At 32.1% G+C, this 9952-nt stretch overlaps 1 protein-coding gene across 1 annotated transcript; it reads left to right on the top strand.

Moving 5' to 3' along the window:
- The first annotated feature begins 1600 nt into the window (after positions 1-1600).
- Positions 1601-2497, top strand: LOC128194931 (uncharacterized). Its single transcript, XM_052871485.1, has one exon. The coding sequence runs from the start codon at positions 1601-1603 to the stop codon at positions 2495-2497; it is 897 nt and encodes a 298-aa protein (XP_052727445.1).
- The last annotated feature ends 7455 nt before the right edge of the window (positions 2498-9952 follow it).

Below are 9952 nucleotides of genomic sequence, written 5' to 3'. Positions count from 1 at the left end.
GGCAAATGAGTCGCTCATTGCCTTCCCAAATAGAATTCACGATGTGTTTATCTTGTAGACATAGAAGGTACATATCAACGGGAAGTTGACGGGCAGAAGCCATATTAAATTTTGTGGGTGAAAGTGGGTTATTAAAGCAATGAGAAAGGAGAAGTACTTTGGGTATTGAAACTCACAATTGAAATGGGTAGACAAGTGGGATATGAAAGCAAAGACAATGGTTAAGGGGTTTGGCTATTGGAACTCAGAACACGGTGGGAGAAATGAAATGCACCCTCCACCAATTTAAGTTCAAGCATTGATGCCCAAGAATCTTCAAAGTCACATGAATGAGGACATGGAAATGACAATTCATATAAGTTGTAATGAGTGTTCTTCAAAGAATCTTCAAACCTGCAAAAAAAAAAAAGAGAGGCATGTGATTGAATAGTAGTAGCATTGAAAGTAAAATCTGCACTAAATGTAGGCATGCAAATGAATAGGAACATGAATAGGAAAGTTGAATAGCAAAGTTGAAGACCAAAGTTGAATAGCATTATTGGTGGTCAAAGACAAATGTGGACAATGCATGTGTACAATCTCTTGTCACGTACCACATAATATTGATGCATCCATAAATACCATTTAAAAATTTCTAATGAATATTATTAAATGTATGTAATCAATTTTTATGAATTGTAAAAATATTATCCATTATTTAAGCATTTTATTAGAGTTTAGAAAAAAAAAATTTTAAAAAAAATCAAAAAAGGGAAGTTGTGGGGGGTGGGGGGGCACGACTTCAATAGGTGAAGTCGTGTACCCCCTACAAGACTTCAACCATTGAAGTCATGTAGGGGGTACACGACTTCACCTATTGAAGTCGTGCCCCCTCCCCACAACTTCCCTTTTTTGATTTTTTTTAAAATTCTATTTGTATAATTTATGTATTTTAAATTTTAATTATTTATAAACTATATTATTATTATAAATATAAATTCTACATTATTTATTTGTTAACAACAATTAAACAAATTATTTTCTCAATAAGTACTTAAAAAACGAGTGGAGAAAAGCTTATATGAGAGGACACTGCAAATCACTTTATACGAAATGAAATAAATGTAATACTATACATAGCTTATAATTGCATGGAAGTCTATATATATATATATATATATATATATATATATATATATATATATATATATATATATATATATATATATATATATATATGACAGTGCTATAGTCACAGTGCTATATTCACAGTGCTATATTATTGTTTAGTACTTCCTATTTTAGACCGTAACACCCACTATATTCATGAACGTTTATACGTTCTATAACAACTCCATCTTCACATCCAAACTACATGTCCAAGAGCTCTCCTACTTCTCCAATCTTACAAACTTTTCCCAACATTTATTCAAATATGGCATCAAGGAACTTACCAGCATCTTCATCATCGTAGTTGATCGATGAACAACCTTTAATATTGGATAACGTTGATGACTTCATCACCGATGATGAATTAGACAACATACTCGAAGATGACAACAACAACGACGACCACATCACACAATCATCTACACATCTTGTTCTAGAGTTGAATCAAGGTATGCAGTTCCAGTCAAAGGAGGAAACTATTCTTGCAATCAAACATTATCACATAACCAACGGTTACAAATACACCGTCGTTGAGTCCAAACCCAACATTTATGTTATTCGTTGTCTGGAATATCACAACGGTTGTCAATGGCGTCTGAGGGCGACTTATAGCAAAGTCCGTAAATATTGGGAAATCAAAAATATAGACGGACAACATTCGTGTTTCTCAACAATACTATCTCAAGATCATACAAATCTTGATAGTACTCACATTGCCGTGATCATATCAAATTCAATCCGGATAAACCCATCCATTCCAATCAAGAGTTTGATTGCAGATATTAAGGGTCGATTCGGATATTATGTGTCATACAGAAAAGCTTGGATCGCTAAACAGAAGGCTCTTGCTATGGAGTTTGGAGACTGGGAGGACTCTTATAACCACATGCCGAGGTGGTTGCATGCCGTCAAGGAACCAAACCCAGGTACAATTTTACAATGTTATATTATGGAAAGAGTTTTCTGGTCTTTCGGTCCTTGCATAAAAGGATTCAAATATTGTAAACACATTCTCCAAGTTGATGGTACATTTCTAACGGGTAAATCTCATGGAACTTTACTCACCGCCATAGGTCAAGATGGCAATAGAAATCTTTTCCCATTGGCCTTTGCAATTGAAAAATGTGAGACAAAGGAGGCCTTGATATGGTTCTTTCAACTACTTCGAGAACATGTTTGCCATCAACAAAATATTTGCATCATCACTGACAGAGGAAAGGGTATACTATCCGCCTTAAGATCAAAAGAAGTTGGTTGGGAACAAGATGGTTTGAACTCTGTGTATTGCATACGTCATCTAGCATCCAACTTCAACAACAAATTCAAAAATCACGACCTCAAAAAATAATTCATCAATTTAGGTACTACTACAAACATTCTTCAAACACTTATACTTTTATAATTTTGTTAACATTATTCTTTAATTTATTTATTTATTACATCATTACAGCTTACGAGGTCAAGCAACCAACTGTCACGGCAAAACTTGTTGCATTGAGAAACCAATACCCACAACAAGTTGAATGGATAGATAAAATCCCACTACAAAAATGGTCTCAGGCTTTTGATGGAGGGAGAAGATATGGACATATGACGACTAATCTTGCTGAGTGCACCAACTCCATTTTAAAGGGAGCACGTTCATTACCAATATGTGCTCTCATCAGAACAACATTTGAGAGGACACAATCATGGTTTGTTGAACGCGGATTAAAGACGAACTGCATGCTACAAGCAGGACACCAATATCCTGAACAAATCGCCGACATCATTAGGAAAAATCAACAACAATCCGCATTTTGTCATGTTCATCGCTACAACCGTGAAAATTCTGAATTTGATGTTCAGGAAATTTCAACACCTCACCACTACCGCCCTGTTCCACTTTCCTACAAGGTCAGCCTAAATGAATGGTGGTGTGATTGTGGACACTTCCAGGCTACTCGTCTCCCATGTCATCATGTCATTGTTGTTTGTGCATTTTTGCATATCCCACTAACCCAAGTAATCGATCCAGTGTACAGTCTTAACAACATTTTCAAGGCATACGAAGTACAATTTCACCCAATCCAAAATCAAGATTATTGGTCTGTGTATACAGGTCCAAACTTCATACCAGATCCTAAAATGCGACGCAAGGCATCCAGAAGACCATCTACAAATAGGCTTCATAATGAAATGGATCAATCCAATCCAGATAAGCCAAAAAAATGCTCTTACTGCCGCAACGAAGGTCATCATAGGGGAAATTGTCCTTTTCGTCATTAGTTATTTCTTAATCTTACCCAATTGTAATCAAATCGATGACTGATATATTACTATTAATATTTCTTATTAATATTTATTTTCTCTTTTCCTATAACATAACCAATACATAACATATGTAAAATGCAAAATCATTTTCATAAACCAATCAAAAACACACTGGTAATCGATTACACAAACCCTGTAATCGATTACCAGAGTGCTTCTTGCTACACAACCAACCTGGTAATCGATTACCGAAATGTCGTAATCGATTACCCGTACGTTTTCTGCCTACACATTTCCAATCCTGCAAGGGGTCACGATTTCAACACTCTGTAATCGATTACCAAATCAATGTAATCGATTACAGGACCCAGAAGTCATTTTTGGGGTGCACGACTTCAACACTGTAGCTATGCACAGTGTGAAGTCGTGCAGGGGGGCACGACTTCTTCCTTTGAAGTCATTTTGGCCCCCACGACTTTACTTTGGGTCAAATTTTGCCTATTTTGGTAATAAAGAAGGCATATTTGCCTACTTTAGTGCAAAAACCTGTGACATGAGATACAAAAGCACCATAAAGATAAACTAATGGAGAAGAAAGAATCAGAATTGAGAAATAAAAGAAAACTCGTATAAATTATGAATCCCCTGTACAAGAACAAGATTATTAAGAAAAATAGATAAATTTATTAAATTATCAACCAAAACGCTATGTAAATACAGACGTGGGAGACAAAGAATTTACAAATGGATTGAACAAAATTATTAACTGAATTAAAACATTTTGTTAAATCCCAAATGAAGAAAAAAAAAATAAAAAATGTTACAGTGGCGGGAACTTTGATCATGTATATTTAATAATATTTTTAAGTCACCATTAAAATTTTAAAATGAAATATATCTATTCATGACATTAAAAGAGGGAACGAAAGAAGGAAAAAAATAAAAGTAAAACGTGATAATAAAATAACTTACGGAGATGAAAAACACAAACCATCTACATTTAGAGTGATTTGTTTTGTAGAATAAATAATATGTTTAATTATTCTATTTTCATATGATAAATAAATATATATAAAATAAAATATATATGTTCATTTCAAATAAGACATAATTAAAATTAAGAATATATATATATATATATATATATATATATATATATATATATATATATATATATATATACATACATATATATTAAAAAATAATATGATTTAAATTTTATTTTTAAAAAATATTACATGATAAAATTTTATATTTATTACATATTTTTAGTTTACCGTTGATAACTCTTAATTTTTCATATTTTGGTCTCAAAGTTAATATTCTATTATTTATGCAGCAATAAAAAAATATAAAAAAAAACTAATTATTCGTTTAAAATAACTTTATACGTCATTATTTCACACAAGTATTGTTTTTTTCCTCTTTCATATAAGTTACATTATATATATAATTTCTTTAACATTCCGTTCATTACATGTCACATACAAAAATAATATAATACTTATAATTAAAATTAAAATAAATATTTAAGTTAACCTCTTAAATAAGATAGAATAAAAAAAATATACAATCTAATAGTATAATAAAATTATCATCATCAACGATAAAATATTAAATATTAAATAATAAATATTATAAAATTAATAGAAACACTCATTTCTCACTTTCAAATATTGGTGAGATAATATTGATAAAAGATTAAACTGATAAATTAGATAAAATATATTGCTAGAAATGTTAATCATCCTCACAATTAATAAGATTAAATTCAATAATAGGACAAATATCCATTTATTGTATTCAGATTCGATAAAATATATATTAATAAAATACTAAATCGGTAATAAAATAAAAAATCACAAAACTTATTTATGTGGAAAAAGTATTAAATTGACCAAAAAGATAAATTATCTATTTTTCATACTCAGAGTAAATAAATAATTAAAACTAAATGAGTACATAATCGAAAAATACTTAGAAATATTTATTTATTTTTTGTTTGAATCAAAACATAATATTTATAAAATTAAATCGACAAATAAGATAATATAGACAGGGAAACAAAATAACATAAAATAAAATATTAATTTATCATATTTAAAATCAATAAAATAAATGTAATAAAATATTAATTGGAAAAAAAAGTACACAAAAAGATTTATTATATTCAGAATTAATAACATGATATTGATATAGATGAACGTGGTAAATGGGTTAAAATATATTACATTATCTATTTATTATTTTTAGAACTAATAAGATAAATATTATAAAAAAGATTAATTTGGTAAATAAGATTAAATAGATATCACTATCTATTATTTTGGCTAGTGTTATACATATAGAATTTATATCTTTTCACATCTTTACTCGTTTTAAAATAAACCGTTAGCTTACTTTTAAATCAAATAATATTTTCTTTATGTTTGACAAAATAATATTCATATCCTCTCTTATTTGTAATAAGCATTTATCTTCTTTTTCAAACCATCACACTCATAATTATTATATTAGAGTATTATAATCATATAAAAAAATCAATAAAAATGTATATTTAGTATATATTTATTAATATACAAAATATTTCATATAAATCTTCTATATATACAACTAATAATGTTTCATCATTCACTATAGTATAATTTTTTTATTTTGAATCTTCAAAAATTTGAATTTGAATTTCAAGTAAACATGACAACTTCAAAAGTGATGAAGAAGACACATTCTAACAATAGGCGACGTCATGAAAGCAACGAGTCTGCTCATTTGATTGTAATGGAAGAATCAGTTTGGAAAGACAACAAAAAACAATGCAGTGAATATAACAAATCTATTTTGTTTCCAATCAAATCACTTCCCACTGACTTATTGGTTAATGTGGTTGCAAAGGTAAGTTCTGAATCTTGCATTGATCATTATAACATGAAAGTATGTTGTAGAGATTTTTTGCATGCCTCAAAAGACAATTATATGTGGCAACAAATTTCTTTAGAAAAGTTTTCATTGCTTTCATGGTCATGTAAAGAGAAAGTAAGGGCATTTGATATTTTCATGCAAAGTTGTAAGGAGGGTGGAAATATTGAAGCTTTGTATAGAGAAGGATAGAGAGAAATAATTAGATATAATGGAAATGTTGAAAAAGGCATTAAAGACTTGAAAATGGCTGCAAAAAAGGGTCATCTTGAAGCAAAATATGTATATGGTTTGATCTTATTATGTTCATATGATAATGATTTAAGAAAAGAAGGAGTTGAGTATATGCAATTTTTGAAAAATGTCAACTGTGTTGTAAGGTGTAGAAATAAAGTAATAACTTTGTTGGGTAACATATGGAAAAAACCTTATGGAACACTGGTACGCAATCCAACCCGTTTATGTTCTGAGAGACAATGCAATGGTTGGAGTATGAAGAAGTGTCATTCTTGGAAAATAATGGATACAGAAGATGATGATAATAGTATTAAGAACTCATGTCAAAATTGTAGATGGGATGTTGAGTTAAATTTTTTTTATAATGTTTTATTCCATTCCATTTAGTTTTAGTTATCTTCATTCATCCAAATTATTAGTTTTTTTTTTGGAATAGAGTATTTGTAACATTTTGTTTCACAATTTATAAATACTTCTTTATAATATATACTTTGAATAAAGATGTGAAAAATATTGATTATTTTTTATTGAAATATTAAAATAATTTAAAGAGCATCATGATTCTTTTTTAATTATTCATATTTTTTTGCTGTGGAGGAGTTGTTTTTTTATTGTAATTAAATGTCATACTTGAATTAATAAATATATTGGAGTAATCTTTAAAAAACAAGAAACAATTTTAATTTTCTTGACGAAATTATAGAATTGGAGAATGAAGTAAGATTTAGGAAATGAAGTATATATTATATTTATTACATTGTTTAAAGTGGTAATGACATATTTTGATACAAAGGACAAATTATCTTTAGATTTACAACGTACATATGTAAATATCTATAGGAATATATTTTTTTTCAAAAAAATGAAACTAATCCTAATAAATAAGCATGCGTGTAAAAAAAATGTGAAAATGAATTTTGGAATGAACTGGATTTGTGATTTATTGGAAAGAATAATTGTATCACTATCCTACACATAAATGTTTATATACCTATATTTAGAGGATTTTATTTTGTAAGTATCTTATTTGAAACTTTATTTTGTAAGTGTACTGATAGGTCCTCCCGGCATAAGACACGTCCGTCCAGTAATCCGGACGTCCGTCAAATAGTCTGGACTGTCCGTCCTTAGAAACCGGACGACCGTCCAAGGACGTCCGCCCAGGAATCAGGACCGAACGAGCGGCCAAACCATCTGAGAGGTGGACGTCCGCCCAAGGTTGGCATGTCCGCCCAAAGTGGAACGTCCGCCCAATGTGGAACGTCCGCCCAAAGTGGAACGTCCGCCCAAAGTGGAACGTCCGCCCAATGTGGAACGTCCGCCAATGTGGAACGTCCGCCCAAAGTGGAACATCCGCCCAAAGTGGAGCGTCCGCCAATGTGGAGCGTCCGCCCAATGTGGAGCGTCCGCCCAATGTGGAGCGTCCGCCCAATGTGGAGCGTCCGCCCAATGTGGAACGTCCGCCCAAGAGCTGGACGTTCGCCCAAGAAGTAGGACGTTCGCCCAAGGACTGGACGTCCGCCCAAGAGCTGGACGTCCGCCCAAGGATTGGACGTCCGCCCAAGCAAAGGATCGTCCGGCCAAGAGCTGGACGCCCACCTAGGGTAACATCCCTGACCGACCATCATTCCCAACCGACGCACTTCGCTGATTACACGGCTAAATGCTAATGGCACATTAAGTCCTTAATGAAGATTAAGGTATTATTGGGCCGTTTCCAGGCCCCCAAAAGGTAAAAGCCCATTACGATCAGTATAAATAAAGGTCTCAGGTATGATTTCTGGACAGATTGCTTAGAACGCAACACATGCATGCATTATTCAACGCCCTGTCATATTACTGACTTGAGCGTCGGAGTGCCTTTAGCAGGTACCCGGCCCCTCCCCACTGGGAGGGTGGAGCAGCGCTAAGGAAAGGGAGGACGCCCGCCCAGCTTGGAGTTGAAAGCAAAGGATCATCCGCCTGGAGGGGAGGACGCCCGTCCAGCTTGGTGCAGAGAGCGAGCGTCCGGATTGGAGGACGTCCGCCCGGTTTGGAGCACAGAGCGATCGTCCATCTTGGTATCGCCCGCCAGTGAAGCTTGCTTCGGTTCGTGGGATCCAGTTGAAAGTGTCCGCCCGTTTTCGACGTTCGTGATCGCTCATCCGCCCGGCTCCTGCATTTGCCATCATCCGCCCGGCTCCAGCGTCCGGATCGGTCGCCCGTTCGTTCATCTTCGACGTCCGCTCGTCCGCCATCAACAGTAAGTTCGTGTGTTTTAGCATGGTCCGCCCGGATCCAGTCGAAACAGTAAGTATCTTATTTTGTAAGTATCTTATTTGAAACTTTATTCTACAATGAGATCACCTTTTCAAAGATTTTGTTTACTGATTTCTTAAACTCTTCCTTTTTTTCTAGAAAAAAGAAATTAGATCTATACATATATTTTATTTATGATTAGAAAATACTTTCAATGTCATGACTTGAGATAAAATACCTAACAAATCATGAATCTAAGAATGAATCATGGATTATTGGTATTTTTAATCATTGAGTTTAAAAGTTACATTTTGGATAACTTTAATCATTGATGTTACAGCACATATTTTGAAAAAATAAATGCATGATTTTACTTTCCGAAATATTTTAATACAATATATTGAATAATATTAGATGGGGACATAGCTGATATGTCAAAGAAATATAATAATACCTGGTATGAACTTTTGAATTAATTTGTGTTTCATACTCATTAATAATTTCATAAATGAAATGTTTATTTTATAGTGAATTTTAATGGTGTAACAAACAGTTTAGCGAACATTAATGGTGTAATAAACAATTTATTGAACATGAATAGTGTGACAAACAATTTATTAAATATAATCATATAACGTTCCAACAGTAATTTACACGTTTTATATTCTTTGTAACTCCAACACAAACTATTATCAGGTAACCCTAATTATGTTAAGGGATTACGATTTTCTCAGATTTTTTATTCAAACCGTGAGAAATTAGTAGTATGTAATTTATTAATAATTCTAAAATTGTAAAAACTTAAATTAACAAAAATATAATGTATTGCAATAGTTTATGTGTAATTCATTCAGCAAGAATCTACCTTAGCATCTTCCAAACATGAACATAAAAATACGTTTTCATCTTCTCATCATCTTTCACATTCAACACATCACCTTTCACATTCTCTCTATTTTTTTTTTCTATGACACTGATTAATGTGATAAAAGAAAAGTGAATAAAATCGATAAACATTTGAATAGGTAAAAAAAGAAATTGTTTTGTTTGGAAACACAATTACATATAAACTTTATCCGTTTAAATAATTATAATAACATGAAGCATTGTTTTCCTAAAGAAACTAGCCAACCTTCATCCACATTGGGTCTTATGTTTC

The sequence above is a fragment of the Vigna angularis genome, chromosome 1, assembly GCF_016808095.1.
Source record: "Vigna angularis cultivar LongXiaoDou No.4 chromosome 1, ASM1680809v1, whole genome shotgun sequence".
Lineage (NCBI taxonomy): Eukaryota > Viridiplantae > Streptophyta > Magnoliopsida > Fabales > Fabaceae > Vigna > Vigna angularis.
The sequence above is the reverse complement of the archived record's forward strand: the minus strand, read 5'-3'. Positions and strand labels throughout refer to the sequence as shown.